Source organism: Phyllobates terribilis, unplaced genomic scaffold, assembly GCF_046119375.1.
Source record: "Phyllobates terribilis strain yellow unplaced genomic scaffold, ASM4611937v1 Scaffold_1__5_contigs__length_1240528914, whole genome shotgun sequence".
NCBI lineage: Eukaryota > Metazoa > Chordata > Amphibia > Anura > Dendrobatidae > Phyllobates > Phyllobates terribilis.
Window position 1 is genome coordinate 214,786,474 of NW_027362761.1, and position 22,623 is coordinate 214,809,096.

General features: G+C 50.0%; 1 protein-coding gene across 3 annotated transcripts in view; it reads right to left on the reverse strand.

The window, feature by feature from the left end:
- SLC35D2 (solute carrier family 35 member D2) overlaps nucleotides 1-22,623 on the reverse strand; it is a 135,062-nt gene that overhangs the window by 95,236 nt on the left and 17,203 nt on the right. For 2 of the 3 annotated variants that reach the window (XM_073670983.1, XM_073670982.1), the window contains exons 3-4: nucleotides 19,130-19,216; nucleotides 11,516-11,583 (exon numbers count right to left, since the gene is read on the reverse strand). In XM_073670983.1, coding sequence (XP_073527084.1) covers nucleotides 11,516-11,583; nucleotides 19,130-19,216 — 155 coding nt within the window. Of the gene's footprint in view, nucleotides 1-11,515; nucleotides 11,584-19,129; nucleotides 19,217-20,427; nucleotides 20,467-22,623 lie in introns of all 3 variants that reach the window. The other variant, XM_073670985.1, reaches the window with a different exon arrangement.

Below are 22,623 nucleotides of genomic sequence, written 5' to 3' on the forward strand. Positions count from 1 at the left end.
CTGACTGATTCAATTCCCACTCGTCCTTTCTCAGCTGGGTCCGACTCAGGAAGTCTGCCATGCGATTTTCTATCCCTTTTATGTGGAGGGCTGATAGGGACACCAAGTTTTCCTTGGCTAACTGAAAGATAGTCTCCGTCACTTGTATCAGAGGATGTGACCGTGTACCCCCTTGGTGATTCAGGTACGCTACTACTACCCGGTTGTCTGAGAACACCCTTACATGGTGACATCTTAGAGTGTGCAAGAATTCCCGAAGTGCGAATTTTACTGCCAAAAGCTCTTTCGCCTTTTGACCAGACTCCCTGAGCTATCATTGAAGTGAGCCCCCCAACCCCTGGGGCTTGCGTCTGTGGTCAGAATCTGAGGTGTTGGGATCATCCATGGAACAACCAGGGATAAATTGTCTATTCTCCCCCACCACTTTAGAGAAAGTGTAGTTTTTAATGACAACATTAGCTGCCCTTCTAAATGCCCTTTTAGAGATTTTTCTGCTTCTAGGATTTCCCACTGCAAATCTCTGGTATGTATTTGGGCCCATTGGACGGCCGGCAAGCATGCAGTCAAGGAACCTAGGAGGGACATAGCTTTCCGCAGAGTCATAAATGGGTGATCCCTTGCCCGAGATATCTGAGCTATGATCTTGTGAATTTTTTTCTGTTGGGAGGTGACACTCCAGTTTTTTTTAATCCAACATGATGCCCAGATATTCCTGTACTTGGCTTGGCTCGGCTTTGGATTTTTTTAGATTCAAAAGCCAGCCTAAGTTTGTCAAGGAATCCATGACCTTGACCAGCTGGTCTGCAATGTAGGAAGGAACTGCCTATTACCAGAAAGTCGTCCAGAAAAGGGACAATCAGGATATTTCATTCCCTTAGATGTGCCATTACCTCTGCAATGACATTGGTGAACACCCTTGGGGCTATGGTAAGGCCGAATGGGAGGGCTGGGTATTGATAGTGCTTGACTACACCACCTATGGAAATTGCCACCCTGAGGAATTTCTGGTAATCTTTGTGGATGGGGACGTGATAATAAGCGTCCTTTATATCTAGAACAGTCATAAAACAGTCCGGAAACAGCATTTTTACTGATGTTTTTATTGTTTCCATCTTGAAGGCTTGTACCTTCAATAGTTTGTTAAATTTTTTTCAGGTTTATGATTGTCCTGTAAGTCACATCCGTTTTTTTCCTCAGGAACAGAGGGGAGTTGAAACCTTTGCCTTTTTCCCCCGAGTTGGGACTTCCTGAAGGACTGCTTTTTCCATCAGGCTTAGGATCTCCTGTTCTAAAGGCGAAACTGGAACTTCAGACCTAATTTTATTAGGTCCAGAATCACGAGCTGTTTGATATTCTTTCCCAGGTCGGGAGAAACCCTGATAGCCTACCCCCACCTGGGGAAAACCCTGATTGGGAAGGCTTTCTGCTGTCATCGGGGGGTCTGTTGAACAGGAACCCTTTGGTTTTCCTCCACTTATCCTCCCACTTATCCTGGTCCCAAGGGGGTTTTCTGCGGATAAATCTTTTACTCCGAAAGGACTTTCGGTAAGAGGTGTTAGAGAGGATACGGAAACGCTTTTTATTGTCCCCGGCTGTGTCTAGAATATCGTCAAGTGTAGGCCCAAATAAAAATTTACCCTCACAGGGGATGGGGCATCCCCAGGCCAACATTTAAGCCAGGAGGGCTCACCTGGCTGCATTAGCGAAACCTGCTGCCCTGGTTGCTAACCTGACCGAGTCAGCAGAAGCGTCTGCTAAAAAGGAGGCCGCCCCTTTCATTACAGGGATGAATTCTAATATCGTGTCTGTAGCATCGGCGTCTCTGCCTCCTGCCGGGCAGAGACGCCGTTCCCCTCAACGCCACGGCCCTGGCGTCTTCCGGCTCCCGTCCTGCAGCTACTGCGGCGCGCACTGCTCGCAGCTTCCCGGGCAGTGTGCTTAGGGCGCGCGTGCGTGCTCCCTCTTAAAGGGGCCGCGTGCGCCGTCGTAAAAAGTCCCTGGCCGATGGCCGGAGGACTTCCCCTATTTAAAGCACCTCCTCCAATATGGAGTCCTGTCAGTCCTGCCCTCCAGTCTGCCTGTCAGTCCTGCCCACCAGTCTGCCTGTCAGTCCTGCTCGCCAGTCTGCCTGTCAGTCCTGCTCGCCAGTCTGCCTGCCACTTACCTGCCTTGCCCGCCAGCCTGCTTACCTGGAGCACCTGCCTGTTACCTGTCGTGCCTGTCTGCCAGCCTACCTGGAGCACCTACCTGTTACCTGTCGTGCTCGCCAGCTTGCCTACCCAGAGCACCCGTCTGGTTATCTGCCGAACCAGCCTGCTTATCTATCCGGACCACCCGTCAGCCTTCCTGCCGTGCGCATCCACTGTACCGGTCAGTTCCTGCCATCTCACCAGTGGGAGTCACCTGCTCTCACACAAGGTCGGTCCCAGAGTGGCACCTGGTCCCCCTGCTCGGTCCCTCCCTGGTTCACGGAGTCGATTGAGCCGCAGTGCGACCTTGGTCAGGCCAAGTAAGCACTTAGTCATGCCCCTCTGGTCCCTCCTTGCACCGAAGCACAGAGGTTCCACCACCTAGTCCCGTAACAGTTTGCACAGGCCATGGAACCCGGTGGCCCCCAGGCTCTTTCACTCTCTGACCAGTACCAGGAGGTCTCACATCAGAGATCCCAACAGGAGACTATCCTGTCCTATCTGCAGTCAGTCAACTCTCGCCTGGACACGCTGTCCACCCCGTCTGGCTTCGTCTCTAGCCGAGCGGCACCCGCGCCGGCGGCACCTCAATCTACTGACGCTATGGCACCCGGCTCTGGACCCCGGCTCTCTGTGCCTCCACGTTTTGGTGGTGACCCCATCTTATGTCGGGGCTTCCTAAATCAGTGCACGCTGCACTCTGAACTCCTGGCACATCAGTTCCCCTTCGACCGGGCCAAGGTGGCGTTCATCATGTCTCACCTCACCAGGGAGGCATTGGCATGGCTAAACCCTCTGTGGGAGAGAGGGGATCCCCTGGTGTCCAATCTTCCGGCTTTCCTCACTGCCTTCCGGAAGGTCTTCGATGAGCCCGGATGAAAATCTTCTTCAAGGGAGTCTCACTGTGGGCCCGTATGCCATACATTTCCGAACCCTCGCATCTGAGCTTGCCTGGAACCACGAGGCTCTGGTGTCCACCTTCTGGGAGGGTCTTTCCGGACGGATCAAGGATGAGCTAGCCGGTCGTGACATCCCTTCCACCCTGGATGACCTGGTGTCATTAGCTACCCGGATTGACATCCGTTTTTTGGAACGAGCTAAGGAGACTACCCGGGAGAGAAGACTTCCGCATCTCGCTCCTGTATTCCAAAGCCCAGCCTCGCAACCAGCTATTCCTCAGACACGTTCCCCAGAGCCTATGCAAATTGACCAAACCAAGATGGTCAAGTCTCGCCTGGAGACGCGCCGAGCTGAGGGGAGTTGCTTCTACTGTGGCAGTAAAGAGCATCTTATCCGTTCCTGCCCGGTGAAGTCGGGAAACTCCAGGATCTAAGACCACTTGGAGAGGTTGTCCTAGGCAAGAGTAAATCCTCTCTGTCCTTGACTCTGTTTCTATTTCCAGTGGTGAGACCCGCTTCTTTGAGACTGCCCACCTGGATTCCGGTGCCGCTGGGAATCTCATTTCACAGGCTGTTATGGAGCGGTATCAGATTCCTACCATACGCCTGGCTAAACCATTGGCGGTCGCTTCCGTGGATGGGAGATCTTGCTCATCACAGAGCCTGTAACCCTTCAGGTGGGAATGCTGCACTCATGTGCTGTCCGGTCTCTCTCACTCCCTCTTGATTGGTCTACCCTGGTTACAGAGACATGAACCTGTCCTGAATTGGAGGTCTGGTGAAGTGCTCCGTTGGAGGCAGGAATGCCATGAGTCCTGCCTGGTTCCGGTTCGTCCAGCTCGGCCTCCGTCTACTCCGGCTAATCTACCTGGTCTGCCAGCACCCTACTGGTCCTATGCGGATGTCTTCGACAAAATGGAGGCAGAGACACTTCCACCTCATAGGCCGTATGATTGCCCAATCGACCTGGTACCTGGTGCTTCTCCTCCCCGCGGGCGTATCTACCCCTTGTCGTTGGCTGAGACCTGGGCCATGTCTGAGTACATAGAAGAGAATCTTGCTAGAGGATTCATCCAGAAATCTACCTCCCCGGCTGGAGCAGAATTCTTCTTCGTTAAGAAGAAAGACGGCTCACTACGTCCCTGTATCGATTACAGTGGTCTTAACCAGATTACCATCAAGAATAAGTACCCCCTGCCTCTCATCTCGGAGCTGTTCGACAACCTTAAAGGCGCGAAGATCTTCACCAAGCTCAATCTTCGTGGGGAGTACAACTTGGTCCGGATCCGCCAGGGAGACGAGTGGAAGACGGCATTCAACACCCGGGACAGTCACTATGAATATCGCGTGATGCCCTTTGGTCTCTGTAATGCCCCAGCCATCTTCCAGGAGCTGGTTAACAACATCTTCCATGATCCTGTATTCTTGGTGGTGGTGTACCTGGACGATATCTTGGTCTTCTCTCTGGACCTGCCCACACACCGGAGGGATGTTCGTCAGGTTCTGCTAAGGTTCCGGCAGAATCGCCTATACGCAAAATTTGAGAAACGCCTCTTCGAGCAGACCTCCCTTCCGTTCCTGGGTTATAATATCTCTGAGACTGGTCTGCGGATGGATCCTGATAAGGTTTCTGCCGTCTTAAAGTGGCCCCGACCGGAGGGGTTGAAAGCGCTTCAGCGATTCCTGGGCTTCGCAAATTATTACCGCCTCTTCATCCCTCATTTCTCCTCCCGGACCGCTCCCATCTCCGCGCTCACCCGTAAGGTAGTAAATCCCAGGGAATGGACTTCCGAAGCGGAGGAGGCCTTTGTCTCCCTAAAACAAGCTTTCTCCTCCGCCCCTGTGCTGCACCGTCCGGATTGCAACAAGAAATTCTTCCTGGAGGTTGATGCATCCTCCTATGGAGGTGGAGCGGTGCTCACCCAGAAATCCCCTTCCAGGAGAATGGTAACCTGTGGCTTCTTCTCCAAACTCTTCTCCTCATCCGAGCGCAACTACTCCATAGGAGATCGTGAGCTGCTAGCCATCAAATTGGCGCTGGAGGAGTGGCGTTACCTGCTGGAGGGGGCTCTGCACCCGGTGGTCATCTACACTGACCACAAAAACCTGGCCTATTTACAAAAAGCCCAACGACTTAATCCGCGTCAGGCCAGGTGGTCTCTCTTCTTTGCCCGATTCTATTTCACTCTGCATTACCGCCCGGCGGACAAGAACATTAAGGCTGACACTTTATCCCACTTGTTCCTGTCCACTGACCAAGAGGGGGAGCCTCTACATATCATCGACCCCTCCAAAGTAATGTGACTCCGTTTGACCTGTCTCTTTGTGGCGGTTCCAGATCGTAAGAAGGTTCTACTCTGGGGCCATTCATCCAAACTAGCTGGTTATGCTGGTCAGAGGAAGAACTTTCTGCTCATCGCCCGACATTACTGGTGGCCTTCTCTGCGCAAGGATGTTGCGGACTTCGTGCCGGCTTGTTGCTCCTGTGCCCGTAACAAGGTTCCCCGGCACCTTCCATCCAGCCGTCTCCTTCCTCTTCCCATGCCTTCTGCTCCGTGGCAACACATAGCTATGGACTTCATTACGGATCTCCCTGTCTCTGCCGGTTGTACAGTAATTTGGGTGGTCACTGACCGCTTCTCTAAAATGGCCCACTTCATCCCTCTGCCTGGTCTTCCGTCTGCATCTGTGCTGGCTAAGGACTTCATCCATCACATCTTCAGTCTTCATGGCCTACCCCTTCACATTGTGTCTGATCGCAGGGTTCAGTTCACTTCGCGCTTCTGGAGAGCTACGTGCAAGCTGCAGGACGTCTCCTTGGATTTTTCCTCTGCTTATCACCCTCAAACCAATGGTCAAGTGGAACGTATCAACTAGGTCCTTACCAGCTTTCTCCAGCATTTCATCAATGCTCACCATTGGGTTGAGCTCCTGCCCTGGGCCGAATTCTCCTATAACAACCATGAGAGCGAGTCTTCTACTAAATCCCCGTTCTTTGTGGTCTACGGTCAACACCCTCGAATTCCGTTTCCCGTCTCCTCTTCTGTGGACAATCCTGCCGCGGAGTCTCTTGTCAGCGAATTTTCGGCTATTTGGGAAGACACTAGATCTGCACTTCTTCAGTCCTCCGAGCGGATGAAGAGACATGCTGATAAGAGACATCCCGATCCGCCTCAATTTCGTCCGGGAGGCAAGGTCTGGCTTTCCTCCAAATATGTCAGTCTCAAGAGACCTTCTTATAAGTTGGGTCTGCGGTTCATCGGTCCGTTCGAGGTTCTGAAGCAAATCAATCCCGTGGCCTACAAGCTGAAACTCCCTGTCACCTTACAGATTCCCAACTCCTTTCATGATCCAGGTACCTCTCCAGCTCCAGTCTCCGTTGAGGACGTCTTTGAGGTAGAAAACATTTTGGCAACCAAGAGGGTAAGAGGAAAGACTTTCTTTCTTGTGGATTGGAAGGGCTTTGGCCCGGAGGAGAAGTCTTGGGAACCCAGGGAGAACATTCATGCCCCTCATCTTCTTAAAAAATTTCTCTCGGGCTTAAAGAAGGGAGGTCATAAAAGGGGGGGGGGGGTACTGTAGCATTGGCGTCTCTGCCTCCTGCCGGGCAGAGAAGCCGTTCCCCTCAATGCCACGGCCCTGGTCCGGCGTCTTCCGGCTCCCGTCCTGCAGCTACTGTGTACTCCATCCCTCTTAAAGGGGCTGCGCGCGCCATCCTAAAAAGTCCCCGGCCAATGGCCGGATGACCTCCCCTATTTAAAGCACCTCCTCCAATATGGAGGTGCCTGTGCAAGGTTGTTGTTCTGTGTGCTAACACTTGCTTCAGCCCTCAGGTCCCACTGCCTGTCAGTCCTGCCCTCCAGTCTGCCTGTCAGTCCTGCCCGCCAGTCTGCCTGTCAGTCCTGCTCACCAGTCTGCCTGTCAGTCCTGCTCGCCAGTCTGCCTGTCAGTTACCTGCCTTGCCCGCCAGCCTGCTTACCTGGAAGCACCTGCCTGTTACCTGTAGTGCATGCCAGCCTGCCTACCTGAAGCGCCTGCCTGTTACCTGTCATGCCTGTCCGTGAGCCTACCTGGAGCACCTACCTGTTACCTGTCGTGCCCGACAGCTTGCCTACCCGGAGCACCCATCTGGCTATCTGCCGGACCAGCCTGCTTATCTATCCGGACCACCCGTCAGCCTTCCTGCCGTGCGCATCCACTGTACCGGTCAGTTCCTGCCATCTCACCAGTGGGAGTCACCTGCTCTCACACAAGGTCGGTCCCAGAGTGGCACAAGGTCGGTCCCAGAGTGGCACAAGGTCCCCCTGCTCGGTCCCTCCCTGGTTCATGGAGTCGATTGAGCAGCCGTGCGACCTTGGTCAGGCCGAGTAGGCACTTAGTCATGCCCCTCTGCTCCCTCCTTGCACTGAAGCACAGAGGTTCCACCACCCAGACCCGTAACAGTGTCTCTAGACGTTTTCTCTCTTAGATGTGTTTCTAACTGGTCCAGCCAGACCATTAATGACCTGGCCATACATGTAGCTGCTACTGCAGGTTTCAACCCTCCCCCTGCGGCTTCCCATGATCCCTTTAGGAAGGTGTCCGCTTTTTTGTCCATGGGGTCTTTCAACGTGCCCATATCTTCAAATGGGAGGGAGAATTTTTTGGAGGCCTTAGCAATTGCCACGTCCAGTTTTGGCGCTTTTTCCCAAAACGAACATGCAGGGTCATCAAACGGGTATTTTCTTTCTGGGGATAAAAGGCCCTTCCTTTCTGGCCTTTTCCACTCCTTTCTAATCAAAGAGAGGACTTTCTCATTAAGTGGGAAAGACCTTCTCTTTTTTTGCTCTAGCCCGCTGAACATCATGTCCTGGACAGATCTTTTAGGACAGGGGTCCGTCAGCCCCATGGTGGATCTGACGGCCTTGATGAGACTGTTTCCTCAATAGGAAAACAGCTCAGTCGGCCTCTATCCCTAGATGAGGATGAGGACGATAAAGAATCGGACACATCCGAATCTCCCTCACCGTCCTCTGAACTCCTTCCTGATTCAGGGGATATGTTTTTGGATTTTTTCTGTTTTTTCCCCCCTTGAAGGGACCTAATGGTGTCTTCTACGTGCGACTTTATCAGGGATCTGAGCTCTGAGGTGAATTTTGGGGTCTCCTCGCAGATAGTCTGCTCTATACAAGAGCGGCAGAGTCTTTTTTCCCCCCAAGTAGTGGGTAATTCCTCTGTGCAACGTGTACAGGTCCTATGTTTAGTTTTGCCTGCACTCTTCCTTCTCTGATGAGAGAAAAAAAAAGAGGGGAACCCTAGTTACAAGGTGAACTTTCACGAAGATCATTTACCAATCTGACGGAAGAAGGGGTACCGGGTTAGGAGGTGGAACCATCTTTGTAGACAGGGTTTCCCTCTGAGTTGACACTGCAGTGGAGTCCCTGCTGCGCTGGGATGACCTTCCAGAATGCCCGCTCCCGCTGTTGCCCACAGCATGATGATGGGAAGGGTCCTCCTGGCGCCCTGCCTCCTTCTCCCATTTTTTCTTTTATTGCTGCTGTGCTGGTGGTGGTGGAGACTGGGAATGCAGAGACTGCACCTCCAATATCTCCTGGTCACTCATGGCCCAAGGAAGACCACCAGATCTCTCCAAGAAGCACCTCCCTGGTGTCTTTGTAGGTCTTATAAGGCCCCAGGGGCACTCCCCTCCAGCTGGCCATCAGAATAATGATTACTTTTTTTTTTTTCCATTAGAATCTACGGCGCGCTTTTTAGGAATGCCCCCCCACCCCCGCAGCATGCGAGGGACACCCGCCCATGCGCAGACTGCTTTTCCCCGTTATGCTTTGCGGCGCCGCGCTATCGGGAGGTGTCCGGCGCACCTGCGCGTGTGCAGTGGAACCAGGAAGTTCCATCTCACCAGTACCGCCTGGCTGCTTCCGGGCAGGGGATTTGCACGCGGTCTTCGCCACCACCGCATCTAGGTGGGTCCAGGGGAAGGCAGAAGTCCCAGCAGATTCTTCGAGCTGGATCGCCCGGCAAACCCTAGAGGCCCACTGACCCCAGCGGTGGTGCTTCAGGACGCCACACCAGCTGAGGCATGGAACCACCGCTGCCTGAATCGGTCTGGCCAGGCCTGGCTCCAACGATAATCCTTCTTCCCTGGCATCAGGTATGCCTTCCTTTACAGGTACTGTAGGCTCCCAGTCAAGGACAGGAAGCCAACTGATGCGGGAGAGAGTTACCACCCTTTTTATCTGTAGGTTTCCTGTCCTTGAAGGGCGGATCTCCTCTCTCCGTGGTGCCGTCATGGGGGAAGGAGAAAATATTCTCCATTACTTGTTCTATAAAAATTATTCTACTGTGGCCCACTAAGCAGAAAATATTAATATAAATTATTTGAAAAAAAAAACACCCTAATAATTGTAAGATGTGTGATAGGTCTCAAAACAGGGGGAGAGACAAAGGCCTGGTTGTGATGGGCACATTGGACAATAATAATGGACATCACTTCTTCTACTGTGCTTCCTACAAACCTGGCATCTTTTTTGGGGATACTTTTGGGTGGGAGTGGCAGGGACAGGCAAATAAAATGGCGCTCTGCAAGTCTCCGGACATCCTTGGACTCAAAGGCTTCCTCTTGTGCCATCAAGTCAAATATAAGACACTCAATTTTATCCGGGAACTGGAGGAAAGTGAGCAGTCCTTTTGATTTCTTTCTACAGGACAAAACTTTTATATGTAGCAATTTGAATGAGGTAGATAGCTACCTTTTTATACCAGGCCCTGGACTTCCGCTTCACCAAGTATGGTTGAAGCACCTTGTCTGACAAGTCAACACCTCCCATATATTTATTATAGTCTGTGATGCAGACCGGTTTTTCCTTGTCCCTGGTGGCACTCTTGTCTGTTACAGTCACAGTGGTGTCCACATGCAGTGTGGTCAGCATGTAGACATCCTTCCTATCATCCCACTTCACTGCAAGAAGTTGGTAATTTGCAAGTGAGAATGACGCCCCCTTCTTCAAACTTCTGGACACCAACTGTGATGGAAAATCTGCACGTTTTTTCCTGACTGTCCCACAGGCCCTGCATTTGCAGTGTGGAGGGATTTATATAGGGAGATACTAGTATATTAATTGTCAATTTTACCCTGTATGCCAATTGTCTAGTGGCAGTTTGGTGGTCCCTACCTTCATATATTAGGAAGGTGGATGTGTAGACTGTTGTGCTCTTGCACATTTTGTACAATTTGATGCCGTATTTGGCGCGCTGGGAGGGGATGATTTGGCAGAATGATAGACAGCCCTTGAAACTCATGAGGGACCCGTCGAATGCAACATTTTGCTCTGGGGTATATGAATTTAGAAATTAATCTTGTAGGAGGGAAATTAGAGGTCTCAATTTGTTTTGGCAATCGTAGTTGGGGGTCATTTCTTGGGAAGGCTTGGGAATTGTCATGAAAATGAAAGAATCTCATTAGGGGTTCATAACGAGCTCAGGACATGACAGGCACACCCCACTGATTGATGGGCTGTGGGTGGGGTTTCACCACACGTCAGGGAAAAGCGTCCAGTAGATGCTGGACTGTGACGTGCGGTGAAACCCCACCCATAGCCCATCAATCAGGGGGGAGCGTGCAATTGGGTCATGCCTGCATGAGTCCGGAACTTGACATGACATCTGCGGATGTCAGCCGAGGTTCAGCTTTAATGATACCACTCCGGTGGCAAAAAAAAAAAAAAATGCTAGAGTGCTGCTTTAACAATTGGGTAGCTAAAAAGGGCAAAAATATTGCTGCCATCACTATCGCTGGCCAGGTACCTAACAGTACAATTTTCAATACTCTGAGCAGTCATTTTTATAGTAGTGTAGAAGGAAGGGATTCAGAATACAGACAATTAAAACTTGTATGGCACTTTTAAAATATTGAAGCATTTTGCCTCTTTCTAATCATCGGTATGCATATTCTGGCCACCCCTCACTGTAGTGCAGATAAAACAAAAAACTCAAATGAATAATACAAACAGAACAATTGTTACACTAGAGATCAAAACCACATTGTATTACTGTCAGAGGAAAGCAACAGATAAGAGTTTGCATTTAAAATAGTTGGGATGCCAATTTTTATTTTATACATACCTATTTATAATTCTTTTTTTTTTGCGGCATACTATATTATTTCTCCTTAAAGAAGAGAGTTAAAATAGAAACGCAATAGAATGACAGGCAATGGCTTTATCATGTCAACAAGAAAAGGCTGTACAATAAGTTAGCAAATAAGGTTTAATGGGACTGACGGATTCTAGAGATTCCGCCATCGGCCAGGGGAACAGCACTGAATGTAAATGAGATTTCTATAGGGTTTACGTTGTTTAAATATTTCCTATTTGACAAAACTTACATGACTTTACATACATAAAAGCACAATTGAAATATTTTCCTTACCTTAGTTTCTGGGTGCTTGATAATCCCGTTAAATGATTACCAATGTATAAAAATGGCAAAGGAAATAACTACAAACAGAAAGAAGTGACATTGACAAATTAGCTACTGGTCTGTAAGGGTTAATAAAAGCTTTGGTTTCCTTGTATATTTGTACCCTTCTAGATTTCATTATAAACAGTGGCAGATATTTTTTAGATTTCTATTAATGTCTATGGCAGGAGTCCCGAACCTGTGGCTCAGGAGCCCATGATGTGTGGCTCACGACTGTCTGCCAGCTTAGCACATTAGCACCAGGCTTAGCAACCAGTTATGATGAGCAGGTCTCCAGATGGAGACAGAAGATCAGATCTAGATGTGCATATACTGGTCTATGGGATGGAGAGATAAATATGGTAAACTGGAGAAAGGGTGATACTGATAGTTATACCAGATACTTGAAGCTGTACACAATAATGAGGTGAGTGTGCATGATACAGAAATACCGAATGGAACCCTTGAATGTAAGTATACTGCCTATATGGGACAAGGGCAAAATGTCTCAGTTTGTTTTCTGTGTGGACGCTTTGACTATCATCAAACGGGTCATGGTGGGTTCTGAGTGTCAGTACTGTGGGGGCGAAGGGGCGCTGCATGTGGCTCGCGACCATCTCTTAGAGTTGAATTTGGCTCTCAAGGTAAAGAAACCACCTGGGACATTGGTCTATGGCCTTGTGCATCAACAGCAGCTTTGTCTATATTATCATACTTTACTTCAGATTTGCAAGGGGATTTCACTCTTTTCATTATAACAGCTGAAATCCACAACAATAGCAATGCATCAGAATTGAAAATTGATAGCATGACCTTGCACACAAAGATGGAAATTCTGGTATATGTCAGAATGTGATTTTATGTTCGCCAATGGCAGATTTGTTGTAAAAATTTCTATGACTGTCCCATAGAGAATGTGATTTCTAAAAACAAATCTGCAATGAGTGAACATAAGGTAGCTCAGTTGTGGCAGTAGCACTGGTAATACAACAGTGTCTGCAAAAATGGAAAGGCCAAAATGTGTCGGGTACAAGTGTATTTGCAGCTTTGCTTCCAATACTGATCATCTGAACTGTGTAGCTCTGCTGACAGGCTGAGGGGGCTCCAGCTGCACTCTGTAGCTCTGCTGACAGGCTGAGGGGGCTTCAGCTGCACTCTGTAGCTCTGCTGACAGGCTGAGGGGGCTCCAGCTGCACTCTGTAGCTCTGCTGACAGGCTGAGGGGGCTCTAGCTGCACTCTGTAGCTCTGCTGACAGGCTGAGGGGGCTCTAGCTGCACTCTGTAGCTCTGCTGACAGGCTGAGGGCTCCAGCTGCACTCTGTAGCTCTGCTGACAGGCTGAGGGCTCCAGCTGCACTCTGTAGCTCTGCTGACAGGCTGAGGGCTCCAGCTGCACTCTGTAGCTCTGCTGACAGGCTGAGGGCTCCAGCTGCACTCTGTAGCTCTGCTGACAGGCTGAGGGCTCCAGCTGCACTCTGTAGCTCTGCTGACAGGCTGAGGGCTCCAGCTGCACTCTGTACCTCTGCTGACAGGCTGAGGGCTCCAGCTGCACTCTGTAGCTATGCTGACAGGCTGAGGGCTCCAGCTGCACTCTGTAGCTCTGCTGACAGGCTGAGGGGGCTCTAGCTGCACTCTGTAGCTCTGCTGACAGGCTGAGGGGGCTCCAGCTACACTCTGTAGCTCTGCTGACAGGCTGAGGGCTCCAGCTACACTCTGTAGCTCTGCTGACAGGCTGAGGGCTCCAGCTGCGCTCTGTAGCTCTGCTGACAGGCTGAGGGCTCTAGCTGCACTCTGTAGCTCTGCTGACGGGCTGAGGGCTCCAGCTGCACTCTGTAGCTCTGCTGACAGGCTGAGGGCTCTAGCTGCACTCTGTAGCTCTGCTGACAGGCTGAGGGCTCCAGCTGCACTCTGTAGCTCTGCTGACAGGCTGAGGGCTCCAGCTGCACTCTGTAGCTCTGCTGACAGGCTGAGGGCTCCAGCTGCACTCTGTAGCTCTGCTGACAGGCTGAGGGCTCCAGCTGCGCTCTGTAGCTCTGCTGACAGGCTGAGGGCTCTAGCTGCACTCTGTAGCTCTGCTGACAGGCTGAGGGCTCCAGCTGCACTCTGTAGCTCTGCTGACAGGCTGAGGGCTCCAGCTGCGCTCTGTAGCTCTGCTGACAGGCTGAGGGCTCTAGCTGCACTCTGTAGCTCTGCTGACAGGCTGAGGGCTCCAGCTGCACTCTGTAGCTCTGCTGACAGGCTGAGGGCTCCAGCTGCACTCTGTAGCTCTGCTGACAGGCTGAGGGCTCCAGCTGCACTCTGTAGCTCTGCTGACAGGCTGAGGGCTCCAGCTGCACTCTGTAGCTCTGCTGACAGGCTGAGGGCTCCAGCTGCACTCTGTAGCTCTGCTGACAGGCTGAGGGCTCCAGCTGCACTTTGTAGCTCTGCTGACAGACTGAGGGCTCCAGCTGCACTCTGTAGCTCTGCTGACAGGCTGAGGGCTCTAGCTGCACTCTATAGCTCTGCTGACAGGCTGAGGGCTGAGGGCTCTAGCTGCACTCTGTAGCTCTGCTGACAGGCTGAGGGCTCTATCTGCGCTCTGTAGCTCTGCTGACAGGCTGAGGGCTCTAGCTGCACTCTGTAGCTCTGCTGACGGGCTGAGGGCTCCAGCTGCACTCTGTAGCTCTGCTGACAGGCTGAGGGCTCTAGCTGCACTCTGTAGCTCTGCTGACAGGCTGAGGGCTCCAGCTGCACTCTGTAGCTCTGCTGACAGGCTGAGGGCTCCAGCTGCACTCTGTAGCTCTGCTGACAGGCTGAGGGCTCCAGCTGCACTCTGTAGCTCTGCTGACAGGCTGAGGGCTCCAGCTGCGCTCTGTAGCTCTGCTGACAGGCTGAGGGCTCTAGCTGCACTCTGTAGCTCTGCTGACAGGCTGAGGGCTCCAGCTGCACTCTGTAGCTCTGCTGACAGGCTGAGGGCTCCAGCTGCGCTCTGTAGCTCTGCTGACAGGCTGAGGGCTCTAGCTGCACTCTGTAGCTCTGCTGACAGGCTGAGGGCTCCAGCTGCACTCTGTAGCTCTGCTGACAGGCTGAGGGCTCCAGCTGCACTCTGTAGCTCTGCTGACAGGCTGAGGGCTCCAGCTGCACTCTGTAGCTCTGCTGACAGGCTGAGGGCTCCAGCTGCACTCTGTAGCTCTGCTGACAGGCTGAGGGCTCCAGCTGCACTCTGTAGCTCTGCTGACAGGCTGAGGGCTCCAGCTGCACTTTGTAGCTCTGCTGACAGACTGAGGGCTCCAGCTGCACTCTGTAGCTCTGCTGACAGGCTGAGGGCTCTAGCTGCACTCTATAGCTCTGCTGACAGGCTGAGGGCTGAGGGCTCTAGCTGCACTCTGTAGCTCTGCTGACAGGCTGAGGGCTCTATCTGCGCTCTGTAGCTCTGCTGACAGGCTGAGGGCTCTAGCTGCACTCTGTAGCTCTGCTGACAGGCTGAGGGCTCTAGCTGCGCTCTGTAGCTCTGCTGACAGGCTGATGGCTCTAGCTGCGCTCTGTAGCTCTGCTGACAGGCTGAGGGCTCTAGCTGTGCTCTGTAGCTCTGCTGACAGGCTGAGGGCTCTAGCTGCGCTCTGTAGCTCTGCTGACAGGCTGAGGGCTCTAGCTGCGCTCTGTAGCTCTGCTGACAGGCTGAGGGCTCTAGCTGCGCTCTGTAGCTCTGCTGACAGGCTGAGGGCTCTAGCTGCGCTCTGTAGCTCTGCTGACAGGCTGAGGGCTCTAGCTGCGCTCTGTAGCTCTGCTGACAGGCTGAGGGCTCTAGCTGCACTCTGTAGCTCTGCTGACAGGCTGAGGGCTCTAGCTGCACTCTGTAGCTCTGCTGACAGGCTGAGGGCTCTAGCTGCGCTCTGTAGCTCTGCTGACAGGCTGAGGGCTCTAGCTGCACTCTGTAGCTCTGCTGACAGGCTGAGGGCTCTAGCTGCACTCTGTAGCTCTGCTGACAGGCTGAGGGCTCTAGCTGCGCTCTGTAGCTCTGCTGACAGGCTGAGGGCTCTAGCTGCGCTCTGTAGCTCTGCTGACAGGCTGAGGGCTCTAGCTGCGCTCTGTAGCTCTGCTGACAGGCTGAGGGCTCTAGCTGTGCTCTGTAGCTCTGCTGACAGGCTGAGGGCTCTAGCTGCACTCTGTAGCTCTGCTGACAGGCTGAGGGCTCTAGCTGCACTCTGTAGCTCTGCTGACAGGCTGAGGGCTCTAGCTGCGCTCTGTAGCTCTGCTGACAGGCTGAGGGCTCTAGCTGCGCTCTGTAGCTCTGCTGACAGGCTGAGGGCTCTAGCTGCGCTCTGTAGCTCTGCTGACAGGCTGAGGGCTCTAGCTGTGCTCTGTAGCTCTGCTGACAGGCTGAGGGCTCTAGCTGCGCTCTGTAGCTCTGCTGACAGGCTGAGGGCTCTAGCTGCACTCTGTAGCTCTGCTGACAGGCTGAGGGCTCTAGCTGCACTCTGTAGTTTTGTAGAGTGAGGGCTCTAGCTGCACTCTGTAGCTCTGCTGACAGGCTGAGGGCTCTAGCTGTGCTCTGTAGTTTTGTAGAGTGAGGGCTCTAGCTGCACTCTGTAGTTTTGTAGAGTGAGGGCTCTAGCTGCACTCTGTAGTTTTGTAGAGTGAGGGCTCTAGCTGCACTCTGTAGCTCTGCTGACAGGCTGAGGGCTCTAGCTGGGCTCTGTAGCTCTGCTGACAGGCTGAGGGCTCTAGCTGCGCTCTGTAGCTCTGCTGACAGGCTGAGGGCTCTAGCTGCACTCTGTAGCTCTGCTGACAGGCTGAGGGCTCTAGCTGCACTCTGTAGTTTTGTAGAGTGAGGGCTCTAGCTGCACTCTGTAGCTCTGCTGACAGGCTGAGGGCTCTATCTGCGCTCTGTAGCTCTGCTGACAGGCTGAGGGCTCTAGCTGCACTCTGTAGCTCTGCTGACAGGCTGAGGACTCTAGCTGCACTCTGTAGTTTTGTAGAGTGAGGGCTCTAGCTGCACTCTGTAGCTCTGCTGACAGGCTGAGGGCTCTAGCTGTGCTCTGTAGTTTTGTAGAGTGAGGGCTCTAGCTGCGCTCTGTAGTTTTGTAGAGTGAGGGCTCTAGCTGCACTCTGTAGTTTTGTAGAGTGAGGGCTCTAGCTGCACTCTGTAGCTCTGCTGACAGGCTGAGGGCTCTATCTGCGCTCTGTAGCTCTGCTGACAGGCTGAGGGCTCTAGCTGCACTCTGTAGCTCTGCTGACAGGCTGAGGGCTCTAGCTGCACTCTGTAGTTTTGTAGAGTGAGGGCTCTAGCTGCACTCTGTAGCTCTGCTGACAGGCTGAGGGCTCTAGCTGGGCTCTGTAGTTTTGTAGAGTGAGGGCTCTAGCTGCGCTCTGTAGTTTTGTAGAGTGAGGGCTCTAGCTGGGCTCTGTAGTTTTGTAGAGTGAGGGCTCTAGCTGCACTCTGTAGTTTTGTAGAGTGAGGGCTCTAGCTGCACTCTGTAGCTCTGCTGACAGGCTGAGGGCTCTAGCTGGGCTCTGTAGTTTTGTAGAGTGAGGGCTCTAGCTGCACTCTGTAGTTTTGTAGAGTGAGGGCTCTAGCTGCACTCTGTAGCTCTGCTGACAGGCTGAGGGCTCTAGCTGTGCTCTGTAGTTTTGTAGAGTGAGGGCTCTAGCTGCGCTCTGTAGTTTTGTAGAGTGAGGGCTCTAGCTGCACTCTGTAGTTTTGTAGAGTGAGGGCTCTAGCTGCACTCTGTAGTTTTGTAGAGTGAGGGCTCTAGCTGCACTCTGTAGTTTTGTAGAGTGAGGGCTCTAGCTGCACTCTGTAGTTTTGTAGAGTGAGGGCTCTAGCTGCACTCTGTAGCTCTGCTGACAGGCTGAGGGCTCTAGCTGTGCTCTGTAGTTTTGTAGAGTGAGGGCTCTAGCTGCGCTCTGTAGTTTTGTAGAGTGAGGGCTCTAGCTGCACTCTGTAGTTTTGTAGAGTGAGGGCTCTAGCTGCACTCTGTAGCTCTGCTGACAGGCTGAGGGCTCTAGCTGGGCTCTGTAGTTTTGTAGAGTGAGGGCTCTAGCTGCGCTCTGTAGTTTTGTAGAGTGAGGGCTCTAGCTGCACTCTGTAGTTTTGTAGAGTGAGGGCTCTAGCTGCACTCTGTAGCTCTGCTGACAGGCTGAGGGCTCTATCTGCGCTCTGTAGCTCTGCTGACAGGCTGAGGGCTCTAGCTGCACTCTGTAGCTCTGCTGACAGGCTGAGGGCTCTAGCTGCACTCTGTAGTTTTGTAGAGTGAGGGCTCTAGCTGCACTCTGTAGCTCTGCTGACAGGCTGAGGGCTCTAGCTGGGCTCTGTAGTTTTGTAGAGTGAGGGCTCTAGCTGCGCTCTGTAGTTTTGTAGAGTGAGGGCTCTAGCTGGGCTCTGTAGTTTTGTAGAGTGAGGGCTCTAGCTGCACTCTGTAGTTTTGTAGAGTGAGGGCTCTAGCTGCACTCTGTAGCTCTGCTGACAGGCTGAGGGCTCTAGCTGGGCTCTGTAGTTTTGTAGAGTGAGGGCTCTAGCTGCACTCTGTAGTTTTGTAGAGTGAGGGCTCTAGCTGCACTCTGTAGCTCTGCTGACAGGCTGAGGGCTCTAGCTGTGCTCTGTAGTTTTGTAGAGTGAGGGCTCTAGCTGCGCTCTGTAGTTTTGTAGAGTGAGGGCTCTAGCTGCACTCTGTAGTTTTGTAGAGTGAGGGCTCTAGCTGCACTCTGTAGTTTTGTAGAGTGAGGGCTCTAGCTGCGCTCTGTAGTTTTGTAGAGTGAGGGCTCTAGCTGCACTCTGTAGTTTTGTAGAGTGAGGGCTCTAGCTGCACTCTGTAGCTCTGCTGACAGGCTGAGGGCTCTAGCTGTGCTCTGTAGTTTTGTAGAGTGAGGGCTCTAGCTGCGCTCTGTAGTTTTGTAGAGTGAGGGCTCTAGCTGCACTCTGTAGTTTTGTAGAGTGAGGGCTCTAGCTGCACTCTGTAGCTCTGCTGACAGGCTGAGGGCTCTAGCTGGGCTCTGTAGTTTTGTAGAGTGAGGGCTCTAGCTGTACTCTTGTTCAGCTGACAGCCTGAGCATTCTAGCTGCACTATGTAGTTCTGCTAACAGGCTGAAGGTTCTAGCTGGGCTCTGTGGTTCCCTAATATAATTTAATTAAGCTAATTCATTGTGAAGTCTACCAGGCATGCACACTTATCACTTCTTTTTTTTTCTCATGGCACTAGTTTTCTTATCTTAACATTGCAAACAATTATTTGGATCATTTATATTGGTGTGAATCAGACAACAATCTAATGTGTATGGGGCCTGCTGACTCTTCACAGACAGATGGGGTTTTGGGAGAGAAGAATCTGCTGAACTTTAGCAGATGACCCTTTTATTCTCCCTGCAGATAAGCCTCTGCCAGAGGATCTTCGCAGCAGCTCTCCCATAGAGAACACAGGAGTGCTCGGCTAAGCTGATTATTGGGTATGGGGGAGTGTATTCACAAGTGGCACATAAGTTGCAACCATTCCTGTACCTGAAAATCTAGTTAATACATCTGAATATAGTTTTTTTTCTGCAGTACATGGATGGATGACTGTCCACCCCATTTAGATAAATGAAATAAACCAGAAAAGTAAGTTCTCACCTTTTTTGGGATATCCCTGTCAAAATCTGGAAATGTGATTATTCCTTTCACCTTTCCAAAGTACAATATAAGAATTGTGAATCCCATCTAATAAAGCAGACACATAGTTTTAGTAACTAGTACACAGATACTGCACCCAAAAAAAGATAAAAATAATAGAAACTATCACAGATACAGTTGTCAAAACAAGTCATGTTCTATTTTACGAAAACAGAAACTGATACCAAGAGAAAGAAGTATTAAACATCTTCCTAACAAATAGACCTAAAATTTACATTTGAATGAAATTCAAAGCACCATAATATTTAAAGGGGTTTTACCACGAACAAAGTATAGTTTAGTCAATAGATCTTGGAATAAAATTAAGTTTCACAATTAGATGTGTTGAAAAAACATTCCTGTGCTGAGATAATCTTATAAATGTGCCCCTGCTGTGTACTGTGTAATGGCTGTGTCTGACCGTGCAGGAACATGGTCTGATCATACCACAGCTCCTGGGCAGGGGAGGAAGCAAAAGAGTATACAGACATTACAGCAGGGATCACAGCTGATTCTTTCTGTGAGATAATACATTTCACTGCCGGTTTAAAAACATGTTTTACCTCACAGAAAAAATCAGCTGCGATCCCCTGCTGTAATGTCTGTATACTCTTTTGCTTCCTTCCCTGCCCAGGAGCTGTGGTATGATATGATCAGACTATGATCCTGTATGGACACAGCCATTACACAGTACACAGCAAGAGCACATTTATAAGGTTATCTCAGCACAGGAACATTTTTTTTAACACATCCAGTTGTGGAACTTGTTATTCCAAGATTATTACGGTAATAAAAATTAATTATAATGTACTTTATTCGTAGGACAACACCTTTAAGGTTATAGTATTGCATTTCCAATTGTGCAGCATCACTACCTTAGCAACTATCAGCTCCTTCAGCATAAGTCTATCGTTAACATGGAGGTTTGAGGATTTTGTATAATATATATATATATATATATATATATATATATATATACACACACACACACACACACACACACACACACAGTCATGGCCGAAAGTGTTGGAAGCATTGAAATTGTTCCAGAAAATGCAGTATTTCTCCCAGAGAATTATTGAAATTACACATGTTTTGTTATACAGATGTTTATTTCCTTTGTGTGTATTGGAACAACACAAAAAAAAACAGAGAAAAAAAAAGCAAATTGGATATAATTTCACACAAAACTCCAAAAATGGGCTGGACAAAATTGTTGGCAACTTTGTTTCAAGCATGTGATGCTCGTTCAAACCTACCTGTGGCAAGAAACAGATGTGGGCAATATGAAATCAGACCTGAAACCAAATAAAAAAAGTCGAAAAATTGACTCAATCTTTGCATTTTGTGTGCAACACTAAGCATGGAGATCAGAAAGAGGAGAAGAGAACTGTCAGAGGACATGAGAACCCAAATTGTTGAGAAATATAAACAATCTCAAGGTTACAAGTCAATCTCCAGAGATCTTTGATGTTCCTTTGTCCATGGTGCTCAACAAAATAAAGAAGTTTACAACCTATGTCACTCATAAAAAATTTGCTAGAGCAATGATAATGTAAAGGGACCATAGTCTATAGAGGGATCCTCCCCAACTAATGAGTACAACAATAAAGACAAAAAGGGAGCTAAAGACCCCCAAAAAATCAATGAGAGTATAGTGCATGTAAAATATAATCAAATTTTATTGAACATTTAAAAAAGACAAAGTATCACAACAAATGTGTAAAGTTATTTGATGAAACACACAAAAGTGTGACGAAACTGGCAAGTACATTATGTGATAGTAGCAGAACACCATAAATTATAACATAAAGACACAGTAATGTGTCTGTGCGGTAATGGTAATGCAAACATTCAATAAATTCCAAGTAGGAAAAGACACTACTTTTAAGTTAGGAGACCATTGCTATGCTTGCAATTGCAGCCTCAGTGTAGCAGTGTTATGTCATGCAAATAAACCCATGTGTAGATAGGTAATACTGTGTCAACAATAATGGTGACAGATATAAGGCAAATATGCTCACCCATAAAGTGCTGCGGTGCCAGGTACATCAGAAAAGAGAGCCCCTATGCGCGTTTCGCTTAGGCTTTGTCGGTGGGCCTATGGTACTGTAGCTAATCTTCCTGGACGTGGACAGCAGAGAAAAATTGATGAAAGGTTGCAACACAGCATAGTCTGGATGGTGCATAAGCAGCCCCAATCAAGTTCCAAAGAAATTCAAGCTGCCCTGCAAGCTCAGGGTGCATCAGTGTCAGCGAAAACTATCCGTCGACATTTGAATGAAATGAAACACTATGGCAGGAGACCCAGGAGGACCCCACTGCTGACACAGAGTCACAAAAAAGCTAGACTGCAGTTTCCCAAAATGCATGTGAGCAAGGCAAAATCCTTCTGGGAAAGCGTCTTGTGGACAGATGAGACCATGATAGAGCTTTTTGGTAAAGCTCATCATTCTACTGTTTACCGAAACCTTAATGAGGCCTACAAAGAAGAGAACACAGTACCTACAGTCAAATATGGTGGAGGTTCTAAGATGTTTTGGGGTTGTTTTGCTGCCTCTGGCACTGGGTGCCTTGACTGTGTGCAAGGCATTATGAAATCTAAAGATTACCAAAGGATTTTGAGTCACAATGTAGTGCCCAGTGTCAGAAAGCTGGCTTTGCATTCTATGTCATGGGTCTTCCAGCAGGACGATGACCCCAAACATACTTCAAGAAGCATCCAGAAATGGATGGAAACAAAGCACTGGAGATTATTGAAGTGACCAGCAATGAGTCCGGATTTAAATCCCATTGAACACATGCGGAGAAATCTTAAAATTGCTGTTGGGAGAAGGCACCCTTCAAATATGAGAGACCTGGAGCAGTTTGCAAATGAAGAGTGGTCCAAAATTCCAGTTAAGAGGTGTAAGAAGCTTGTTGATGGTTATAGGTAGTGATTGATTGCAGTTATTTATTCCAAAGGGTGTGCAACCAAATATTACGTTGAGGGTGCCAACAATTTTGTCCATCCCATTTTTGGGGTTTTGTGTGAAATTATGTGCAATTTGCCTTTTTTTATGCTTTTTTGTGTTATTCCAATGCAAACAAAAAAATAAACATGTGTATAATAAAACATGTGTAATTGCAATAATTTTCTTGGAGAAATACTTAATTTTCAGAAACAAATTCAAGCGTGCCAACCAGTAGTATAGCTACCGCACTCTGAGGGACCCACCTGGAGCTACGCTACTTTTAACTGTATCAGTGTGCGCCAATACAGTTAAACTTTGGGGCAGAGCAGGGAGACATGATCCCCCTGCACTGCAGCTATGGGGCCCGGTGCCAGCGATGCCTTCCCACCCTCACAAGTTCAACTGCATGGGCATCTACAGATACAGTTGAAAGCAAGGATGGGGGAGGGAGATTCAGCTAACCTTTCCTCAGCGTCTGATGTCTCACCACGATGATGTCAC